General features: G+C 41.7%; 1 protein-coding gene across 2 annotated transcripts; it reads left to right on the top strand.

The window, feature by feature from the left end:
- Positions 1-33: 33 nt before the first annotated feature.
- Positions 34-22,437, top strand: LOC310998891 (uncharacterized protein). Of its 2 annotated transcripts, none has more exons than XM_083989142.1 (11): positions 34-199; positions 359-468; positions 592-737; positions 871-1,024; positions 2,346-2,458; positions 2,562-2,685; positions 3,886-3,978; positions 4,718-4,786; positions 10,172-10,225; positions 15,130-15,282; positions 22,068-22,437. In XM_083989142.1, the coding sequence occupies exons 1-11, from the start codon at positions 142-144 to the stop codon at positions 22,239-22,241; spliced, it is 1,248 nt and encodes a 415-aa protein (XP_083845268.1). In that variant the 5' UTR covers positions 34-141; the 3' UTR covers positions 22,242-22,437. The 2 variants fall into 2 exon arrangements, with proteins under 2 accessions (XP_083845268.1, XP_083845269.1); XM_083989143.1 differs by having other exon boundaries at positions 2,349-2,458.
- Positions 22,438-23,317: the final 880 nt, after the last annotated feature.

Raw genomic sequence — 23,317 nt, forward strand, 5'->3', positions numbered from 1 at the left:
CAGTCAGTGCCCAGCGCCTGCGCATTGCGCACCTTCAGATCAACTACACTTGCATTACACGCGTGTCTTTAGACTCACACTTTAGAAAAAGTATGTTTTAAGGTAGAAGTTGTCATATTATAAGGAATATTTATTATCAGAATGGGGGGGCAGGCTAAAGGCAAAAAGAAAAATAAACCAAAGAGGAAAGAGAACCGCGGTAAGTTGTTCAGTGAGTTATAATTTTGCTAGTTATTTACCACACGAATACCAGTCTCTGAGGCAATAAGTGCTTGATATTGCCCTATGTTTTGATTGACCGGGGGAAACCAAATGAGACCACAATACCGTTATCTGTCCTCTTCCTTCATTACAACAGATGCAGGATTCGCCGTATTGTCACCTCAGGAAAGGATGAAAGTAAGGATGCACGACAAAGCCAAGAAGAAGACAGCTGAGACGTACTCTGTGCTACAACTACTAGAGAAGGTCAGACCGACAAGATAACTAAGACAGAGACTCAGATCTATTGTGTCACTGAAATGTATGTTTTTGATTCTGACATCTGCTGCATGTTTGTTATGTCATGTGATGTACTATTGTACTGTACAGACAGAGGAGTGCATGGACAGTTTTGACTTTGAGATGGCTGCTCTTTTCTGTCAACGGGCCCTGGATGTGGACTCCAACAACCTGCAAGCTCTGGATATGCTGGGACATATCTGCTCCGAACTAGGCGACACACAGAAAGCCAAGGGAATATCCTTTAAAGTATTTCCTAAAATTATACGTGTCAATAATTCAGTTATTTCACAGCAACACTGTGGCTGTGATGTTTTCCATACTGTTTTAACCCAGTGATGATTTTAGCTTCCTTGACCCAGTCTCTTAAGTTTTTCTTCGTGCAGTGGAGCAGAGCCCAGATGTAGGCCACAGTAAGTACATGTACCTGGGACAGATCCACACAGGGCAGGAGGCTGTGGACTTCTACACTAGAGGAATACAGGTCTTACTGTCTGCGCTGGAAAAACAATCACAGACCACAGTGAGTGCCCACCCATACACACTCACACCCACATTATGGTATACTTAGTTATAGATGTTTTGTTTCAGCTAGGAGAGAAATGCTAATGTATTGATCATTAATGCTAGTGTGATGTTAATTATGTTCACAAGAGGGAGCTATTGGACAGTGCATGCATATCTGCCAATCTATCTGAATGAATGACATACTCAGTGCATTCTCATGGTTATGGTTTTGACTTAAGCCCTGAAATAATTGAAAATCACAGAAAAATAACAGCTGGATTTAAAAAGAATACCTTGGTATCTTGAAGGCACCACAGAAATCATGAACAATAAAGTAAATAACAAAAGGTGTGATAACAGCCTGTATCTTATGCTGAGTTCTTATTCCAATTTGTAGATAATTTACTGCATTGACATGACACATGGAATTGTGATGTTTTCAGAGGCTTTTTCATATCTTTCCTTTTGAGTTTGGTTACTCTTTTGTTGTCCTCGGCTTGTTCAACCGTAGAGACATTTTATCAATTAATTATTCAAATAAAAATCAGTATTTTAATCCACACAGGACAAGATAATGTGTCATCTTATAAAACAGTAATAGCTAAGTACAAATAAAAGCATAAGAAAGCATATCTCTACAGTCAACAGGAAAATAATAAAGAAAAGAGTTAGGAAAAGGAGAACATTTATTTTGACATTTTGTAATAGTGACACTAATGGCAAAGGTGTTGTCGATATTGCCTCGCATTAGTCTCGCTGTGATGTTCATTCATTCATTTATTTCATTCATTTATTCGATCAATCATGCTTATCGCTGGTATTTGTTTAAATAACTGTGATTTAATAATAAATAGAATGAAAGTCCTTGACACAGCGTAACAAATGCATAGAACAAAGAAAACAAAGTTTGAGCTATTCTACATAATTAAATCTTAAAAGTTTTTTTCCCCCCAAAGCAGACATTTTGTTATAGGAGGAAAAGCACAGGTGTTACTCATAACTTTGAAGTGTTCCACTAAGCCATGACAGTGTGACTGTGCGCCAGCTGGCACAATACCAGGACACTGAAACTGAAGCTGCCATCATCCATTTTATTATTTAAACAACATGCACTTTTTCTACCGTGACAAGCCAAAATGTTATTTGTATTTTTTTTTTTTTTGTAAAAAGCCCTGTTGAGATAGATTTTCTGTGGAAGTAAACAGAGCTTATGCAGCTATTTTGCTCACCAGATGACTTAATAGAAAAAAAAATCAGCATTTTTATTATCTATTGATTTTAATATGCTTGGGCAAACTTTTGAAAACTTTCAAATCATCCTCCCTCTTCTCTTGAAGCAGGCTCAGGCCGGTGCAGCCGCCCAACCAGAAGAGGACCCTCAGCTTCCCACACCAAAGGATGTTTCCGTAGCCTACTGCTCCATCGCTGAGATTTACCTGACGGACCTCTGGTACTGATGCAGGCAGAGCCACTCTCCGGACGCATGCAACCTCCCTTTAAGGTTACTGCTTGGTAACGAGTTGAGATTCGTCTTTCTTTGTGTTTGTGTGTAGCATGGAGGAGGGAGCTGCAGACAAGTGCCGAGAGTTCATCGAGAGAGCATTACAGTATCACCATGACAACCCGGAGGCTCTGCAGCTCATGGCTAGTTACCTGTTCAGTACGGAGAGAAACCAGGTCAGTACACACACGCATGCACACATACTCAGGATGAGTTATCACCATATTAAAGTAGGAATCCTCTGAGTTAATTATTCTGAGCAAATTGAATTGTATGCCATTAATCAGCAGATGGACACTTACATTTGCACACACATACACAGACAGGTCATACTGATAGGAATGTTAATTACCAGGCAGATCACCGAGGTCATACAGTCATCTGATAAAGAGGAAGAGATGAAGAAGCAGCCTGTTCAGTCCATTTTGTAAAGCTGCATAGTGTGCAGCAAATCTTGATACTAAGACTTTTTCTTTTTACTTATTGTTAAAAATGCTGCTACTTTATCAGCTGTGATTAAAGACTGATTCAGTTCAAGGGAAACCTTTCTACTGAGAGAAACCTTTCTACATTTTCATTTTGAGAGAACTTTTAAGTGCTCGACTCACCCTTGTGATATTCTTTGAGGTCACCAAAGTGTCTTTTAGTTGAATAGAACGCATTCATTTCTCCTTTTTACAGTTCTCATCTGTTGTTGTATAAGATGTGCAATAACTGCAGTGATGTCTAGCCTGGGTAGCCTGGCTAGACACCACTATTTAAAAACATAATAACCACCTCCCTGAGGTTTCAGCAGTTTCATGTAGGAGGTAAAGACATAGGGGAAACAGGTCTTGGTAATAGCCAGTTCTCTGTTTGTGGAAGAGCACTTTTCCTTTTCATGTTCTGTAAATTTATTTTCAATCCTGAGGCCTGCCACTGGTAAAACTCACTTCATCTTCTTTCTGTTTCCATGGTGTCAGCAATGGAAACCCAAGACTGTCTGAAAATCATACTTTTGCGCTCCTATATATCCAAACACAATGAGATACTGAAGATCTGAGGTGGATCTGTAATACTAGCTGTAATCTGCAGGGGTCAGGCTGGCTCCAGCAGCCAACATCCCATCAGACATTCTCTTTTTGAATACTTTGGTATGATAATTATAACAAAAATACACAACATTGATATCAGATTGATCCAGAGGTCATTGATAGCTACAGAGCATTTATATGCTACTAAATCTGTAAATGTAAAACACATGAACCCATTTAACTCATCTTTTTTTTCACTTCTTACAGCTGTTGATTTGTGTTTGTTTTGTGTATATGTGAACAATAGTTTTCCATGCATACATACATACACACCCTTAGATTGAAATGTTTTGCCGTCTTCAGGAAGGGAAAGAATACCTGTTGAAGGGCGTTGGATTGTGGCTTCCTGCCCAGAAACAGAGTGCTGCTTCTTCTAGCACAGAAGAAGGCGTGCAGGTGAGTTGGAGCTGTGCTTGTTTTTTTGTTTTTTTTGACAGCAACCAGCCCTCATAAGATCCCAGTTTTATTTATAAAGCACTTTCAACTAACGGGATTGTCACAGTGTGCTTTGCACTGAGCACAAACATAAGGACACCAGTGGAGATGAAAAGTCAGAGATAATGAAACGAGGGATAATAAAAAAAAAAAAATGGAACAAATACTTCACAAACCTGTGTGCCTTTGTGTGTGTGTGTGCGCTCACAAACGTGCCTCTTTGTGAGAGTGTGAGAAAGCAGATATAAAAGCAGGGTAAGCAAGGTAACACTAGAAAAAGGTCTAAAGGATAAACTAAGCAAATTACTACAGGGAACACGACCAAAAAAAAAAGGAAACGGGTGTTCTGTGAGGAAATGCGCACCAAATAGCTCATAATAAATGTTACTTGAATTTTCAGTCATAACTAATTAAATGTGATATATGAGCAGTTTTGATGATGATTTAATACAAAAATCCCAGTGGCAGCATATGACTGTTTATGATGTTTATCTTCCGGAGAATGTTGCTCTGCACTCTTGATACGTGCACTGTGATTAACAGCCACATAGCTAATACATACATATATTTATTTATTTATTTATTTATTTTTTACCTTGGAGCTATATTGTGTTTTTATCAGGCGAAGGAAAGAATCATAATAGTTGATGCATCTGTAAACACTCACTGCAGAGGTGATGATCTGCTCCTTTTTCTCCAGAGTGAAGTCCCTCCGTACGAGTCCCGGATCACCACAGCCAAACTGCTCATTGAGTCTGAGGAATACGAGGTAAAAAAATGTTGTATGTTGTGTGTTGTGCTCGTACTGTCTGCTGTTGTTGGTCCGTGTACGCTCCGTGGTCGGAGGGAGGCCTGGTGTTTGTATGTGTGTGTGTACACGCGTTTGTGTGCTTTCCTTTCTAGCGAATAGCACTGAAGGTGGGAAGGCCGTGCCTGGTCTTTATCCCCTCCAGAGTTCAGTGTCAATAATTGAAGAGTGGTATTTACAGAGAGGGACGGGGTTATGGGGGCACACAGGGGAGGAGGAGGAATGGGGAGAGGGAATGAAAAAAAAAAAAAATGGAACCTTTATTCTGATGAATTGCTGCCATATCTGTGATACAGTGCCCTTGTCTACTAAATCACTCATCACTTTCCAGTATTAATGGCTTTGATTTTAGTGGCTCACTAGCTCCAGTTCAGTGCTAAAACCCCCTAACAGTCATTAACGCTCAAAGTCATTTTCTGTGATTGCTGCCACACCAACAGCAGTTCTGCTATGAGAACATGTGCCCTCCTAACACACACACACACGCAGTCACACAAATGATATAACAGCCGCTGAGCCATTTGTGTGTGTTTGTGGGAGTCGGGCTGTCAGGTGTATCAGTAAAATGACAACGTCTCGGTCCACAGTTTCTGACATGTCGTTTGTCTTCATCCTCCTGTTGGTGTCATCAAGCCCCAAACAAACTGCATCAATTTCTGAATGCTTTATAACCTGGATATATTTTTTCCTGTGCATACGTGTATGCATAGACTCATCCATGCGCAAACTTTTGGTCCTATTTGCTTTTTGAAAGCTCCTGACAGAAATTGAGTTAAAGGGTGCGAGTAGAGAGGAATATTCTGTCCATTTCTCCCCGACTGGGACTTAGTTGAATTGGATAGGAACATCCTCTCGTCTCATTCCTTCCTCTGCTCTTCTGTCGCACATACGCAGACGCTCACTCACTTTTGTGCTCGCTATCTCTCCCCGTGCACTGTAAATCTATTCACAACTCTAAAACCTGCGTAAAGTTGTGTGCTTCCAGTGTGTAGAGTGAGGCTCCCCTCTTAGCAGGATGCCAGCATACAACCATTTGTCTGCATTTTTATTCCCTGTCCAATAATTTGTTTGGTCTTCCAAACTGAGCCAAGACTTTGAAATGTTGATAAAATATATTTGCTAGAGAAACATATTAAAGTCATTTTTGTTTTCTTTGTAGCTTTACAGAGTCAATAACTATTTCTGGTAACAATTCACTTAAGAATAGCAGAAGTGTGGAAAAAGCACTCTTCTATCTCAGTTGGAAATTACTCTTTGTCTGATGAATGAAGTTTGGCCATATGCATTCTGTATAATATTTTTTGACTTTAAATGTAAGTAAATTAGGGATGGGCCAACACCAGGTGATTGCTTTGGGTAGGTTGCCAGGGTGCTAGGTATTTGTTAGTAGTTAGTCGAAAAGAAAATAAGGTAGTGCATGGTGGTGACAGAGGAGTCATACAAATACTATAATAATGGATTTTTTTCCTCAGCGGTTGCCCATGGTGAATGAATAGCATTCCATTTTTTTATGATCACAAGGTGATGCTAAACAAGAATATGACTTAGCATATGACTTTTGTTCTGTGACAGAGCTCCTTGTGCCCCCCCCCCCTTTATTTATTTGAAGGTAGATGATTTATTTCTCATTTACCAGATTCATAGGCATATTTAGCATTAGTGGGCAGCCTCTTCAATATCAAAAATGAACCCAGTGTAGGAAAGGGTTGCACATAAATAATAGTGTCACCGCTGGATAAAAAAAAAAAAATCACTGTTTGAACCGCAAAGTCTGTCAGGCCCATGACTTTCAAAGTGTCTCTTTTTGAAAGGAGAGCTTGCCTTTCAATTTGCAAGCTGAGATCACATAAAAAGCTCAGCATGGAAGTCAAATACCTGGATGAAGTGGGTATTTTATGAGAGATGTGTTACCCATACTAGAGGGTCAGGGTTGTGGAAACAATCACATCAACTGATGCTAAAAGTGCCAACTGTATGTAATTGTGTCAGTCTTTCTAAGCACACTGGCAGTGAGGACGCTCCTTAAGATAGTGGGTTAATGAATTCATGAAAATATCAGTTGCATGGTTGCTGCTGCACGTCTTCTTCAGTCCCCTGTTTCTGCAGCGATGTGGATCTACAGTATGCCACTTAATTTGGGATGGAAGAAAATTGCTTCTTTAGGTCTTTTTTTTTCTCCCTTTTGATTGTTCTTGAGGAGGAACACACAATGCATGCCAAATCTGTTTGTGATTCCCACAGCTGTAATAGAAATAGAGAAAAAGCACATAAGAGGTGCTTGAAAGCGGCAAAAGTGCGACAACTGTTGTAGGTATTATCATCCAGCTGCTTGAGGATTTGTTTTAAGGATAAGCACTCTCTGTAGTGTTGAAACAACTACATAATTAAGAGATTGGCTGATGGATAGAAGACTGACAAGAGTTCTCATAGTCGAGTCATTGTTTTTAGTCATTTTTTAATGCTTAAAAAAATGCTAAACATTCCCCGGCCCCATTCTTTAAAATGGCAGAAGTTGGTGCTTTTTGTTTTTCTGCCTATGTAAAATGAATATCTTTGGGTTATTTTTGGGTTGGTTGATGGGTGAAAATAAGTGATTTTGAAGGTACTGTATCACTGAGGCAATGTGTGATGGATATTTTTCATGCTTTTTCTGATGTTTTATTGATCAAACCAGTGCAGTTGTTTATAAAAAAAAAGAATAAAACTCTGTGGTTCCAGCTTCTCCAACTCAAGAATTTGCTGCTCTCCTCTTTGTGTAATTTGAACTCAGAAACATTGGAATTAACATTGTTCAGCCTTGTCTGACATTTTATAGACCACGAGCAGTTAATTAAATAATATCAGTATCTCTGCTCTACTGATTGTCTATACTGACATGTTATTTCATTGGTTAAATAGTGTGCATTGCCGGAACAGCACAGCCCTTAGAGAACACATACACACGTTGTCATCACCATGAACCATCACTACCACTAATTCACATGCCACATAGCAGACAAACAGACAGACGGCCTCCCCTGGCAGCCATTAAGGTGTCTGTTCAGTGTAGTTGTCACGGTAGCTGATGGGTAGTTACTTTCCTTGTCGTTGTCATTCTTGTTTGCTTTTATGTTTTTCATTTAACAATTTTGTTCTTGCATTTAGCTCCGGATGGAGCACAGCTTGTGCTTTCCAATGTTGCTTGGAAGTACAGTTAGCACTGACATGCCTAGGATTTATTTACTTAAGTGTAGACGTCCCTGTTTGTGCGTGACGTGTGTGTGTGTGTGTGTGTGTGTGTGTGTGTGTATGAGTTGTATGAGTTTCTGTGTGTTAGAGATACGGGTTGCCCTCGCTTGTAAAGTGATTTGTCTTTCTCCTGTCTGTGCTGCGCGCTCCGGTAAAATGATTCTGTTAAACAAAATTGCCTGAAGATTACACACAGACTCAGACATACACTCACACAAACTGCGCACACACACACAATGGCCGTTATAAATTAGTTCCTCCCCAGAGTGCTGCTTTTTTTTTTTTTTTTCCTTTAACGTGTCTTGAAATAAAGAGGACAACATGTACGTGGTGCCTGTAGTGTTTGTGTGTGCGTGTGTCTTTGCTTTGCACCACTGGTCCACCACACATGGACCAGTTTTACATTGTTTAATAAGATACTACTTTTATAGCCTTCCCGTCCAATTTTCTCACTTTTTTTCCCTTCGTTGTAGTTCTTATCTTCGTGAGAATATTAATCTTGTTGTTGTTTAGAGCGTGAAGCGGCTTAAGAATCTCTGAATCTTTAATCACTCGCCCCTGGGTTGACCAGTGTAGTTAGGAAGGAGTGCAGTCGGAGACGATATCATTGCTCACTTATCCTGGCTCCCAGATATCTCTTGTTCTATTTTTGTTGCTCCAAAACTGCCTGTTCTATCAGTTGTTTAATACCCAGACAGATCTTTGCTCCTATCTCTTATATCTAGCACTTGGCTTGAATTACTGTGCGTTTTGTGTGCATGCGAGGGTGTGAGTCTGTCACATTGGTGTGATACAATGAAAGTCAAGTAGATAATTCTGACGCTGGGCATAAATCCATTCATCATCAGCTGGGATTAGGTGTTTTTGTTTGTGTGTTTTTAATCAGTCATTAATTAATTAAGGACAATAGGTTTTCAACTGATAATTGGTCGAGCAATCAATCAACTGACTCCCCGACACGCACATTTGCACACTCTTAACGAGATACTCTCAATTAACCTGGCTCTCACTCAGCCTACCCAGGCAACAGACCTCTTTATCGCCACCGGAACCACACAGGCTTAATGAAAAGAGAAGAGAACTCCAAAGAGCGGGAGGGGAGAAAAAAGGAGGAGGCTCTCCAGCTAATAAGACTGCCTTAACAAGAAACAAGTGCTGCTTGTTGTGCTCACTGTTGTGTCTAGCTTTTTTTGTTGTGTGCGACTGTGGGGTTGTGTGCATGTGCGTGTGTGCAGGCGTGCGTGCTAGCGTGCATGCAGAGGTACGTGCGTGTCTTTTATTCTTGCCCTTCACCACGGGTGATTGGCTAACAGTCGCCTCCAACCTGAAGTTGACAAAAATCAATATATCATCACCTGGGGCTTCTCGCACACACACACATACACACACACACACACACACACACACACACAGAACCACACAACCACAGAATCCGCAAGGCGAGGGGTAAAGCAAAACAAACACACAGCCTACTTTAGTCAAGGTCTGTTTTCTGTAATAGAAACTTCCCACAGAAACTGACCCCATATGGTGACGCACTACGGCAAAGGTCACCTGACATTAAACTCCTTTGAGACCTCAAGCTCGCTCTCCAGGACACCACAGAGAGGAAATTAGAGAAAACGGTGTAAAAGGGGAAATAGACACGGTGGTTCAGGTTGATCTTGAGGTTTATCATGCGTCCTACGGAGCGGGGCGTATCCTCTGAATATATTGACTACCAACGTCTGTAAATGCATTAAAAGGGCTATCGAACAGAGTAGCCAAAGTGACTATTGACTGCCCGATAAGCACCGGTGAGTGTGCCTATCGACGGCCATGTCTGTTGTCTTGTTGGTATTGACAATGTTGTGTGCGTGTGTGTGTGTGTGACACTGGCCCCTGGTGCTTATCAGACCCTCTGATCACTTTGATTGATCAAGGCGCCTGGGAGATGCACAACATCTGCGCGTTTGCCTGGGTGTGGTTGTCCGTCTGTGGGTTAGTGGCTATATCCACGAAAAGACATATGCAAGCACTGATGTATGTTTTAAACAGGAAATTATTTAGCTGGTGTACAGTAACTGTTATCTAATGATTTTGTTTTCTTTCTTCTCTCTTTCTCTCTCCTTGGATTAGACGGCTGTAGATGTGTTGGAGGGGCTTCTGGAGGAGGATGATGAGGTTGTCCAGGTAAGAAATGAAATGCGGTCACAGCTTCTTCTTTTTTTTTTTGTCTCCAGCGTGCCCTGCACTTATGTTATTTTCATCTTTTTATTTTCCATTTCTTTTGAGTGAGAACTGAAGGAATGTTGTGTGTCTGTCTTTCCCTTTTAGAGTGACAGACGTGCAAGATTTCAGTAGTTAATCTGGTTTTGTATTTCCAGCATGTCCGTCTCCAGCCTGGCAACAGAACTCTGAATCAATGCCCACGTCTCAAATGTGTTCAGAGATACCAATTTATTTGGTGTCAAGCTCACTGACAGCTGGTTGAAGAAACAAACGACCAATCTGAGCCTTGTAGGCGGGATTAAAAATCTGAAGGTCAACTACCGACATAGGCAGCAGCTTAGATATTTTTATGAATAAGGCCAGGTCAAACCTTAGCGTGTAGCTGGACCGCACTGTGGGCTATTTGCATTGCATGTTTGCAATTTCCAAGCTGCTGCTCTGCACTGCTATAACCCCGATCTTAGAACGTCATCATCATCATCTGACAAAAATCACCCACATCAAGTTTAAGACGAGAAGTTGTGCCAAGTTGGGTGCCAAGTTGGCAACACTGCTCGTTCTAGCCAAAGCATCTCCAGCTCCAGCGCGAGACGGACGAATCATTGTTGTAACCTCATCAGTCACTCACTCAGTCAGCTACGTTCATGATTTATAGGGTTGGCTTGTTCCAGCCAAAAAATGGCAACACTAAATGGTGTGTGCATGAGATCAACCCAGACGTAGGTCAGTGTACAGAAACCTTAATCAACAGCTCCTGATAACCGCTATTTGATCTTAATCAGTTATCCCTAACTGATTGGTCAATGCAAAAGAGAAACAAAGCACTCTCCCCCTGGATTGCAAGAAATCAATTAACATGAACACATTTTTCAGGCTGTCCGGACTAATTAACAATTCTTGCCCAGACTCTATGCTCAGGTTGTTGTTATTTGTCAATGCACATGATTAAGTGTTGCAGTTTAATGTTGTGTTGTTATTATTATTACGAGGCAGTGACCGCTCCTGGATCAGAACAAGTCGAATCTTTCATGACAACCAGAGAAAGTCTCAACCTGAGCACTTAGTTGCTTATGCTGAGCTGTTGTTTGAGAGTGTGTGTGTGTGTGTGTGTGTGTGTGTGTGTGTGTGTGTGTGTGTGTGTGTGTGTGTGTGTGTGTGTGTGTGTGTGTGTGTGTGTGTGTGTGTGTGTGTGTGTGTGTGTGTGTGTGTGTGTGTGTGTGTGTGTGTGTGTGTGTGTGTGTGTGTGTGTGTGTGTGTGTGTGTGCCTATTAGAGAGTGGCGTAAATGGCAGTATTTTCTGTGCTTTAGTGGGAACTATGTGCTGTCAGCGTGCTCCAGAATCCTCACTGTCAGCCGCAGACAGAGCGAAGGTGTGCCACTGAGTGTCAGATAGAAGAGCACGGCAGCACCGCAACCCCCCCACTCCCCCTCAGGCTTAGACTCCCACACACACACACACACACACACACCTCAGCTGACAGATTGAGAGCAGTCATCGGGGGGCTGAACTTTTAAACTTGCTCTAGAGACGCACAGCTGTGACAGTCGAATTGAGCGGGCCCACAGCCAGTCTCACGTGCGTACGCTCACCAGTGGTAATGGTCAGAAAATGTTTTGTCAGAACATATCAAAGCTATGCAGCAAAAGTTAAATTTGGGATGTCAGAAATGTCTGACATATTTGACTTCATAATACTCTCCCTCTCTTTCTCTCTTCCCCTCCTTGTCTCACTTTTCCTCCTTCTTATTTGCTGTCTTGAGTGTGGTAGATAAGTTGTTAGCCCTCGCCTCTGTCTCCTCCTCGCTCGCTTGCGTATCTCCAAGTTGGAGGCTTACTTATATAACGTTAAGTCTGCACAAACAACTGTGCAAGTTCCTCGCAAATCTTGTTTCAAAGGTATTCCACTGATTCATGATGCTTTTGTTCTTCCTTCAGCAGCACCATATGGGAACTAAGATGTGCCTTCACTTTGAGACGACAATAGTCCTCGTGAATTGATTGACAGCATTTTATTTTATTATGAGTGCTTCTGTCTGGGGTTGCGGGAGTGTAGAGTGGATTCTCTGAAGTTCTTAATTAGCTTTCTCATGTTTTAATTTTGAGTGCAGATGCATGAGCCGTCTTCACCACATCCACAAATATTTCACAGTGGACCATCTGTAAAGAATTTTTCCAGCCCTTCGCTATAGCAGAAAACATGCAGTGGTTCTCACTTGTAAGGGGGTAAAAAAAAGAAGAAATTTAAGTGACCTGATTTCACTCCTTCTCTCTTGAATATACACTTGAATATTTTTTCTGCATTCACAGAAAATGTTTTAGTGATAAAAATGTCATACTGCTGGTTCTGAAACATTACTACATTTATCCAGTGCTGCTGTTGTTCTGATAAGTGTGGCTGCAGGGGGTAGCCTCCCACTCAGCATACGGAGCAGCGATTCTGAATTCAGCGTGGCATGCCTGGATGTGTTTGTTAGCTAAATGGTTGATTTGGCAGAGGTGCAGGTCCCTACTGCCTCTGCCCTCAATGAATAATGAATAAAGCTAATGTTCGTATTTTGGTGCTTGAAGAACAGTGGGTGGGTGATCTTTGGCCTTAGATGAGAGGCGCACACACACCTCCAAGTTCACTGGGAGTTGAACATTATTGTGTTTAAAGGTGGAAGAGTAAGCATTGCACAGTGAATGTGATTAAGAAAAAAAGGTGTGAATGGGAAAGAAAGAGAACATGCTGGTTGTGGTTCGTTCCAATACACTGACTTGCAGTTAAAAATATTCTTCTCTTCACTGAACTCCGCTGCAACAAGATTATTTCAAAATAAGGTTGTATGTTTTTGAGTCGAGTTAAGAGGAGTTTAACACCTAACTCAACATGGTGCTCTCGTGAACTGAGAGATGCTCCCACATCTGCTGTTAGGATATTCCTAAGAGCTGTTCACAGAGAGAATGAATACCAAATATTTATGAATACAGTGAGCCAAGAAAGATTATGACAAATATACAAGCATGCAACAGGTTGTTTTCTGTCGGTCCACTATAATCCAGCTGTTGCCAGGTTCAACTGCCAAATATTCAGCACATGGTTGGATCTAAAGTGGCCTCTTTAAAATATCACAATAGTCTGGAAATGAGGAACCTGAACCTATGTTATAGAAGTTGTCAGATTAAACGGCTAAACCGATTAAATAGTACATAGGACGTTTTATAATCCTGATCCTGAGAGTGGCCAATGGCTGTGCACCCTTCATCAGTCGTATGAAGTAAATATATGTAAATATCACAGAGGCAGAGCTTTCTATAGCTGAGCCGTCTGTGTTGCCATGGTCTTTTCTACGGCAGACTGCTGGGGACAAAAGGTGTTACTATGATTAATTGATGTGCTGTGTCACTCACTTACTGACTGTGCTGACTCTGACCAAGCTGTCTGAACCATCAACTTGTTAAGGTGCTTTTTTTCGTGTGGTATTGGCCAATCTGCTCCAAACTATCATTATTAAATCAGCCTTTAAAAATCCACTATTAGTCGACCTCCAACACATGATATTTGAAGGAACCCTGACTCAGTAAATGTAAATGTCACAGACTCAACTGTGCAGATATTTTTCTTATGGCCACAAAAGTAATATGCAATTATATATAGTATATTATCATCCAACTAGAATTTAAATATGAGGGTTTTATGTTCACATTGTCTGTCTCGTGTTCTCACAAATGACAAAACTGTGCTCGACAAACCACTCATTTAACATCAATATGCATCAGTAATTTCTTTTTTGATTACTGGTCATCTACACTTCCTGTCATTTATAAATGTTTTTGTTCAGGGAACAATCACATCTGGTAAAATTTCACTACTACCTGTTAAAGCATTAATAAACACTTTTCACCTCTGCGTGTCTCACATTTGCAACATTTCATTTAATAATATACATCTGTTAATGTTTGTTTTTGTTTGTTTGTTTCTAAGATGATCATAACATGGCTTAGTGATAGTAATAGTGATTGACAGTTATTTTTCCTACGCATAACCTGCTCTGGGGCAGGTAGGGTGTGAAGCTGAAGTTGCCGTGGTGATGTACAATTCCTTGCTAAAAGCTAAATAAGTAAGCTACCACAGTGGAACGAAAGAAACAAGAGTCAAGGCAAAGTTAGCTTGTTAGCCCACAAATGTTGCTTTCCGAGGTAGTGGAGTGTCATACTTCTCTTATTCTTCGACTTCTGTCTGGGCAGAAAATATTTTATGGTGCAAAACTGAAATCATGCAGAAAGAAACAGAATTCACAGAGAATATAAAAAATGTCCCCATATTATTGAATAGCAGGTTAATATAGTCCGCAGAAGTATAATATTATTTGAAATGGGAAGAAGGTATTTGCCTAAGGGAAATTTATGTTTCACTTTACTGTATCATGTTGTCTACATTTTCTGAAAAGTAATTGCAACTTTTGTTATAGAGATTAAAAAATATATTGACAGGTGGTAAAATGGTGAAGCCGCAAGTCATTAGTTTAAATAAATTGTGAGGCTACAGTTTGTAGCAGCATGTGCATTTACATTCATGCAGCATTCGTAAATGTGTACAGTGTATATCAGGATTGGATCGGGTTGACAGTTATTATGTGAGTGATAGATTGTGTGTGTGTGTCTGTATGTGTGTATCAGTGTGATTCCATGTCACATTTGTGAAACCTGTTTGTCAAAGATGGATGTGGGATTTCATGCAGACACGCTCTGTGAGGGTTACAAATCTGTTTCCCTTGTCATTGTTCACTTACTGCAACAAAGAACGCTTTCTCGGTCTGCCTGGATCTCACGCCCCCTGCTCCCCCCCTAAACCCCTCTCTCCGAATCTTCTCTCTGCCTCCCAGGTGTGGTATCTCTCCGGCTGGGTGTGCTACCTCCAGTTTGAGAAAGCGAAGGAGCAGCAAGAAAGAGAAGGAAGGCAAGTGACAGAGGATGAGCTGGAGGAGTGGAAGGCGCTGAAGGAGGCGGCCAGATCGTACCTGACCAACGCTAAGAAGGTAATTCAAGTCAAGATAACCTCATAATATCTGCCCGCCAGCCAAGAAAAGCACATCTTATTGACGAAGACAGGAACTAATTTAGTACAAGTACTCAAAGCACTATGTTTGGTTGGGAAAAAAAACAAGATATTTGAAGATTTTATTCTAAGCTATAATTCTGATGGCCATTTCTCATTATTTGTGTAACTGTTTTTTAGATAGCTCGAGAATATAATCAGATTAATTCATAATGAAAATAATCGTTAGGTGAAGCCCCATTGGCTGTATTCTAATGGCCACCCCAGCCTGCAAGAGTTTAAATATTTAGGCATGAATAATAATGCAATCTTATGATGTATGATAACACTCACAAGGGTCATTCCTCTCCATCAAGTACTTTTAATTTAACATTTTCCCAATAACAATAACATACTTTAATATACAAAATGCTAGACACGCCATTTATTACTTGTGATGGTGCATTTTTGTAGCATAGTTTGGTAGATTTTATGTAAAGTAAATGACTGGAAAACTTAGTCCACCACTGTGTGCACTGCAACTGTGGCTGCAGCTAGTTATATCCAGTAAACTGTTGCAATAGATAATAGAGCCCTAAGGACCAGTCCCTGTCAGAGAAGCATGTAGCACTCTGAACATGAGAGGATCCTAACTAAGCTCCATTGTTGCCACCGAAATGTCTTTTTGTACGGTTTCAAAGAGGTTTAAATATACCCCTCTTTCTCTTCCATCCCCCTCTACGCACACACAAACACACACACACACACACACACACACACACAGCACGGAGTGATGTGTCTCATTCATTCTGTCATTCTGTCAGGGAGCAATGCTTCTATGGAGCAGTGATTCATGTTAGTCTAAAATCCAATAGGCTTGTAAATCAGACAGCACAGACTGAAGGATGGCAGGCCCCACCTCCGATTTCCCCCCCCTCTTTCCTCTCCTTTTCACCTCCCCATCCTCCCTCTGCTTCTCCTGCCCCTCTGTGTCCCGCTACAGATGAATAGGGGAAGCAGAGTGGCAATATATTGATGTGTGTCTCTCTGGCCAGCAGTGTAGTGACAGGCCTGTCTAACCATCATCCACTGGGGATGTCCACAACTGAGACAAGAGTGAGGTGGGCTTTGAGCTGCCAAGAGGAAGAATGAGGGGGGAAAATAAGAGTGCAAAGCACATATAGATTTCAGCTGACAAGTTTGCGGTGAGACTTATTAAAGAAAAGAAAAAACAAATTGAAAAAAAAAATGGAATTGAGAAATGGAGGGAATTAAGTACTTAGCCATTTTTGCAGCAAGAGAGAGACTGGTAAAAGAATTGGGTAAGGCGTCAGAGCGTGACAGGTAAACAGCATAGTTTCTTTGTAGAGTGAGTGAAGCAACAGGCGCAGAATAAATGTGAAAGGTAAATGCACGAAGACCTTGAAAAGGTGAGCTGGGTTGTGGGGGAAAAACAGCCCCTATTGTAGTGCCCTTAATTTCTCAGCTCAACGCCTTTGCTCATACAGTATATGTGTACACATCTGTGAGATTCTCCTATGTTTATATCAGAGCTTTGTTTCGGAGCGTCACTGTGAGTGTTAATTATTAACGATGAGTCAGTCTGCTAGTTAAAATGGGCTCCAACATGGAAATGAGGCCTCAAAGCCCAATGGCTTGTTTTGGCGCCAGTCCACTTCTCTGCATACTTTATGACTTAGTGCTTCGTGTGGTTGTGTGTATGTGTGTGTGTCTGTGTGTGTGGGGGGGTGTGAGACAGTGAGAGAAAGCATGCTGTTATGCGTAGGCGCACCTTATGTGGATGCACATATTTAATTATGGTTGAGAGTGCCAACTTGCATATCTAATTATTTGCTAAGAAACGTCTTCATTATTCATCTGTTGTCTGATCAATACATGTACACACACACAACCATGCACACACCTTGCATTCCTCTGACATGCTCTAAAAAGGAATGATAGGAAAGACTGGATGGGCTGAGAGGACAAGAGAATGAAAGAGGGGAACAGATTGGATGTGTGTGTGTGTGGTTGTGTGTGTGCAGGGGGTGTAGCTGAATAGTGGCAAGGGTAAAATCAATAGTAAACCGGACGTGAAATGGAATTTGAGTCTCTGCCAGATAGGGTGCGATTGAAGAAGGATCCGCAGTATATGCACGGAGGACAGTGTTATATATATATATATATGTATGTGTATGTGTATGTGTGTGTGTGTGTGTGAGTGCCTGCATGAATGTGCACAGAGGCAGTTAGGGCAAACGGAGGTCAAAAGCTTTACTATTTGATGTGGCTGAAAGGGTATCTCATGAGCACGGATTGTGGGGTAAGGTTGGTCCGAGGTCTGCTTGTCATGTAATTTTAATGCCTTCCCCTACCAAGGATGTGACTGGAGGACTGAGGTGGTAAGCTGCGTGTGTGTGTGTGTGTGTATGTGTGCCTGTGACTTCAAGCGACATGCCCCGTTCACACTCAAGAAGTTCTAATCCCAGCCAGTGTCACACTGTTACCCTCACTGCTAGTGTGTGCAGCCTACGCTGATATGACAGTGAGGTGGAGAACTTAAGAAATGTGTTGAAATAATTCATCTAATTATTGTTGTCTAATCGAATATGAATGCTACTAATGGTCTATGAAAAGGGCGTGGGGATAGCAGGGTTAAGGATACACAGAGAAGTAGAGACAAGGGCAAGATTTTGGCACTATTCTGCCACAGTAGATGTCTGTGCGTGTGTGTGTGTGTGTCCAAGTGGAAGTATAAGATGTGAAAGTATGAAGTGGTATCTATCTCCTTGACAGGTAGGTCATTTGGTGAGAGTGTACGAGACTGAGCGAAATAAAGCCAAAGACAGAGTACATGATGGGGAAAATGTTCAGGAGACAAGCTTGGAGAATGAAGGCAGTAGGAAATGAAATGAAAGAAGAGGTAAAATGAAAGGGGAAGTTAAGCATAGATGTGGAACAGAAGGTGAACAATGATGGAGTGATTAAGCTTTCACCACATAATCAGCCTGTCTTTATTCAGCCATGAGTCCTAGGAAAAGGTTTTCTTTCATCCTTTCTTCCAAGAAATTAGGGAAAAAGAATGATTTCTTCTAAAAAGGTTACATTAGATACCCTCCCCCCCTTCCCACACACACACACACACACACACACACACACACACACACCCTTTGTTTTCTTTCTTTTTTTCTCAAACGATAGCATTTACAGATAATCTATGCTGGACCATATAATAAATATAAGAAGGTATTAACGTCAGATTTTTATGTAACTGTTTTAAAGTTATAGGACTGGGCAGAAAAAAATAAGAGGGAAAATGAAACTTTACCAATACAGTATGAAATACCACAAATAGCTGTCGCTGTCTGCACTATAATGACCATAAAAAGGGTTCGACCTCATTCAGCTCCAGAGGCACTTACACAATGCTCATTGTGCACCTGAAGCGAACCTAATACTGTTTTGTATGAATTCCGCCGGGCCTTTTCATTTCCGTTGCCTCGAATTGGAGACGTTGTCATTATCATCAAGTCAAACTTGCCAACTGTTCTCTGCAGAAGTTTTTTCACAGTGACCGTTGCCACATTGATTTATGCCACGTCGTGTCACTGAATGTCTGGAAACTTCAGGGAGGAATCGCAGGTTTAAAATTGGTTTTCTTGTTCAGGAAGTTGTCATTTCCCAGGAGATCACACAGGAGTTGAACAATGTGCTTGAACAGTTTGTCCAGTATGCGGAACAGCGTCATCTTAGAAATTTGCATACTTCACCACCATTATATGTGAGTGTTGGCAAGACCTAGAGTCTACAGCCATGCTAGTTATGCTACAGCTGCAGTGCTCGTGTCAGAAAACTCACATGCTGATGTTTAGCAAGCTGAACTTTGATCATGTTGTTCACCTTCTTACTTTGGTGTGTGAGCAAGCTAGCATCTGCTAACTAGCACCAAACCCAGAGCTCAACTGAGGCTGATGGAGATGTCACTCACTTGGTCACACTTAAAGCAGAAGTAAACGGAATATTTGTGTTACTATAAGTCTTAAATAGTTATATCTTCCGACAGCAATCACTTATATAGAGTGTTTGGTCCGAAACACGGGTCTGTCCGTCACTCTGCTCTGCTGTAAGCCGAGGAGAAAACTTTCCTTGTATCCTACAACCTTTATCCATTGAGGAGAGAGAACGGCATAAAGGGGCAGTCCTCTCTGTGTGTGCAGCCAAGGGATGCGCGTGCATGTGGTGACGTAGGGACGAGGGCGGGGACTGCTAACTCCATCGGCTGATAAGAAGTTAGCCAAAACCACCGGATCGCTTATTTCTGCTTTAAATTAAAATCTGGTGGGGTCACTAAAATCATCAGAATATCATAAACCATGAATGTTCCTGCCAGTACAACCATGTTGAGGTATTTTAGTTAAATGAGTGAAGACTCTGTCCTGCTGGTGGCACTAGAGGATCATCAGAACATGTTCTCAAAGGATTTAAAACCTTCGTATCCAAACTTTGTGGCAAATTGTCAACAGTTGTCAGGGTGTGTCACGTCAAAGTCTTGTTGGTGCAAGAGGGAAAGTGAGGAGATCACCACAGTCAGCGGTATTTACCCACCGGGGAATAAGAACGTCGGTGCAAAATTTCAGACTTGAACCAAAGCGGTGGACCGACTGACCGACCAACTGACTGACTGATGTTACCGTTCTCTGGGGCTGAAAAAGAGGCGCGAGTAGACAGCGAGAACAGTGGTGTCCATGCACCCCTGTGTGTGTAATATGTTGTGTGTGTATGGGAGAGAGTTGTTATGGCAGTGGTCAAGTGTGCTCTGGGCTGTGACTTGGGCCTTGAAAGTAGAGCAAAGTGGACCATGAAAAAGTTATACGATTACACACACTGGCACGCGTGCGCGCTCGCACACACACACACACACACACACACACACACACACACACACACACACACACACACACACACACACACACACACACACACACACACACACACACACACACACACACACACTCTCCCTCCCTCTCTAAGCAGCTCTGTGGGCTGTGAAAGTGAGAAGAGAAAACATAGGCTGTTGTAAATGAGAAATGCCTGTGTTTTTTTTCGTGATGGCGGTGCTGATCTCAGCAGCGCTCGGTGCAGAATGTGTAAAGAATAGCTCGTGTTTGTTTGGCTAGCTGAAAGCATCACAATGAATAATCACATCCCCGTTCCAGCAGACACACTATGCTATCGATTTGTACTAAAAAAATCATCACCTACTCTATTAATACGATTTCCCGGTAGCCTTTCTATTCTATAGCACGTTTGCACATGTTCACTATATTTCTTGCATTATGTCACTAAGTTGTGCAACTCATATGAAAGAGAACTTCCACCTCTTACCCAAGGCTGTAATGTGCAATTATTCTGGGTATTGAACCAAGCCTATTCTAAAGCAAAGTGAACTTTTATTCAGAGTCCTCGTTGTGGATAAACATCTCCAGGCATTTCAGGGTGACACTGGCAGAATGACAATCAGTGTTGGTGTGTGTATGTGAGTGTGTGTATCTGGTGCTGGAGGAGGTTGAGAGGGTCGACTCTCACCCAGTATCAGACCCTGCGCCTGGACCTGGGTCACGCTCCACCTCCCTGGAGTTTCAACCTGCAGAGACAGCATCCACTTAAATATATACACACAACCCTACACACACGCACGGGCACGCACACACGCGCACACACACCCACGACACATTCTTACATTCCAAATGAGTTCCCGTGGGACTGCGTGTCTCCTGTCAGGACCTGCTGTTGCTTAGAGACTGGTCCCGGGGCAAAGCAGTCACACACACTCTTCTTCACTCCTCTGGCCTCGTTACACTTTTAGTAAGAATGATGGCACTCAGCTGCTTATTGTCCCTGAGCTCAAGTGAATGTGTGTACACGCGTGTGTGTGTGTGTGTGTGTGTCTGTCTGTTAACTGCATTTGGTGGACCAAATAGAATAATATTCCTAGATCATATGAAGCACCCCCCCTCACCCTTTTTTCCCATCTAGTTCTGTTTCTGGAAAGAAAAGTATAAATATAAATTGCTGTATCAGTTCCCTTTACTCTGTATATGCAGACACAGAAACACTGTGTTATGCTTTCTGTCCTAAATGGTAGCCCCAGTAGTTTTATCACCAGCTCCACTTTCAGTTCAGTAATTACACACAAGCAGCGTATTTTACAGAGATAAATCTGCTGGCTACTTTGAGGATGGGACTTTTTTATCTTGCTCTTTCACGGCATATTTCACTGAGATAACAACTTTGATTGTGTGTGTGTGTGTGTGTGTGTGTGTGCACATGTACAGCACATAATCATATGTGCTTTAGGATACATTTCTGTCTGTGTGTATTCGTGTGTGAGCGCACGCGCATGTGTGAGCTCGCAAGCATGTCGCTAAGGCAAGAAGAAGATAAATGGTCTTTTTGTCTCCTGTGTGGATGAATGGTGTATCAAATGTGCTGATTTGCCAAATGAAAGACAAAAACTGTTTACCAGCGTCTTGCAAGCCGTGACTGCCTCACTGACAGAACGCAGCTGAGCCGCTGTTGGGTATTTCAGGCAGGCTAACCAGCACTTGGAGACTTTAAACCTCTAAATTGATGCTGTAGTGATACACTAGCTTCCCTCTGTCAAGGGCTTTTTACTTACCATATCTTATTTCTTGTTTGCATTCTCTGCATTTTTTGCTATGTAACCTACTTTCTTTGTACTTCCCCTATTAAACACTTGCATTATCCTTTTTTTTATTCCCACAGCTGTACGGTAAGCTGAGATGTGATGACCAGCCGATATTGGACCATGTGGAACAGCTGCTCGGCGAGCTGGGAGGAGAGATGGAGGGAGAGGAGGAAGAGCCTGTCTTGGATGACGACTATGAACCCTGTAGTGATGATGAGGAGGACGATGCAGAGGCAGCCATGGAGCACTGAGCACACCTCCCTTTATTTGTATTCTATGATTTCACTCCTCTCCATTATGCTTCCCTCTAGTTTCAGTGTTCTCGTGTCCTCTCTAAAGTGCCTTTTTTTTTTTTTTACTGGTTATCCTTTCACACCCATTTATCAGAGATGAAATTTAAAGTGAGATGCACAGAAAGAGTGGCATTAAACACTGCAGTCGACTCAATCTCTCTCTGTCATTTGTTTTGATGCTTTTGGTGAAATAAGTGCATATAAGGGAGGTGCTTCCCTTAATCACCTTGACAGGATGACGGCGATAAAAGAAAGTTTTTCAAGCTTTATTTCTCACTGCAGCAAAAGCAAAACATCTTTGAGTACTTCTACCTTATACACACCCACGCATGGTCTCTACAAGCAAAGATACACAACACATGTATACACACACACACACACACACACAGACAAAAAAGGCACAAAGGCAGAACATTAATTACTTCAGCTCTTCCTAGATGCAACAGCAGCAACAGTAACAGCAGTGTTTCCTCTCAGGCATTATTAGAAAACTGTGACTATCTATCTTTACGTGTGGAGGTCTTATAGTCCAGGTTTATGTGCAGTGCTTGAATTTTTATGCTGTTCAGTTTGTTTCCATGCTTTGGATTTTGTTTTCTCCCTTTTTCTTAACTCATTGGATTCAACGAGACAAGACACAATAGAGAGAATTTGACATTAACTTTTGCGGTATGCGCTCCTCTCTCCCCACTGTTCAAAGTGGCTGGCACAAAGCCTTTCAGAACGGAGAAACTGGCAACTGAGCCTTTTTAAAGCTAGTTTTCACATCGCATCCCAGCCTTTTAAAATTCTCTAACGGGGTTACGTAGTGTAATGACATGGCAAAATAATGGACTGATGCGTTTCACTTACTTGTATATTTTTATAATCTAGTGCAGCAAGGTGAGGAGGCTGAGTTTCTACATCTGAGATGTAGACAACTACACATAGCTGCCTTCTGTTGACAAAGAAGATTATAACGTTTGAAGATATTTCTGTAACCAACAGCAAAACACTCACCATGTGATATAGTTCACACTATGACAAACTACATT

This window comes from Trachurus trachurus (assembly GCF_905171665.1).
Source record: "Trachurus trachurus genome assembly, chromosome: 16".
In the NCBI taxonomy this organism is placed as follows: Eukaryota; Metazoa; Chordata; class Actinopteri; order Carangiformes; family Carangidae; genus Trachurus; species Trachurus trachurus.

Excerpts from the sequence above, each read along its gene's own strand:
- LOC310998891 (XM_083989142.1), top strand. The coding sequence starts at position 142 with ATGGGGGGGCAGGCTAAAGGCAAAAAGAAAAATAAACCAAAGAGGAAA. Across the intron at positions 738-870 it reads GACACACAGAAAGCCAAGGG|AGTTTTTCTTCGTGCAGTGG; the intron begins AATATCCTTTAA and ends CCCAGTCTCTTA. Across the intron at positions 3,979-4,717 it reads GCACAGAAGAAGGCGTGCAG|AGTGAAGTCCCTCCGTACGA; the intron begins GTGAGTTGGAGC and ends CTTTTTCTCCAG.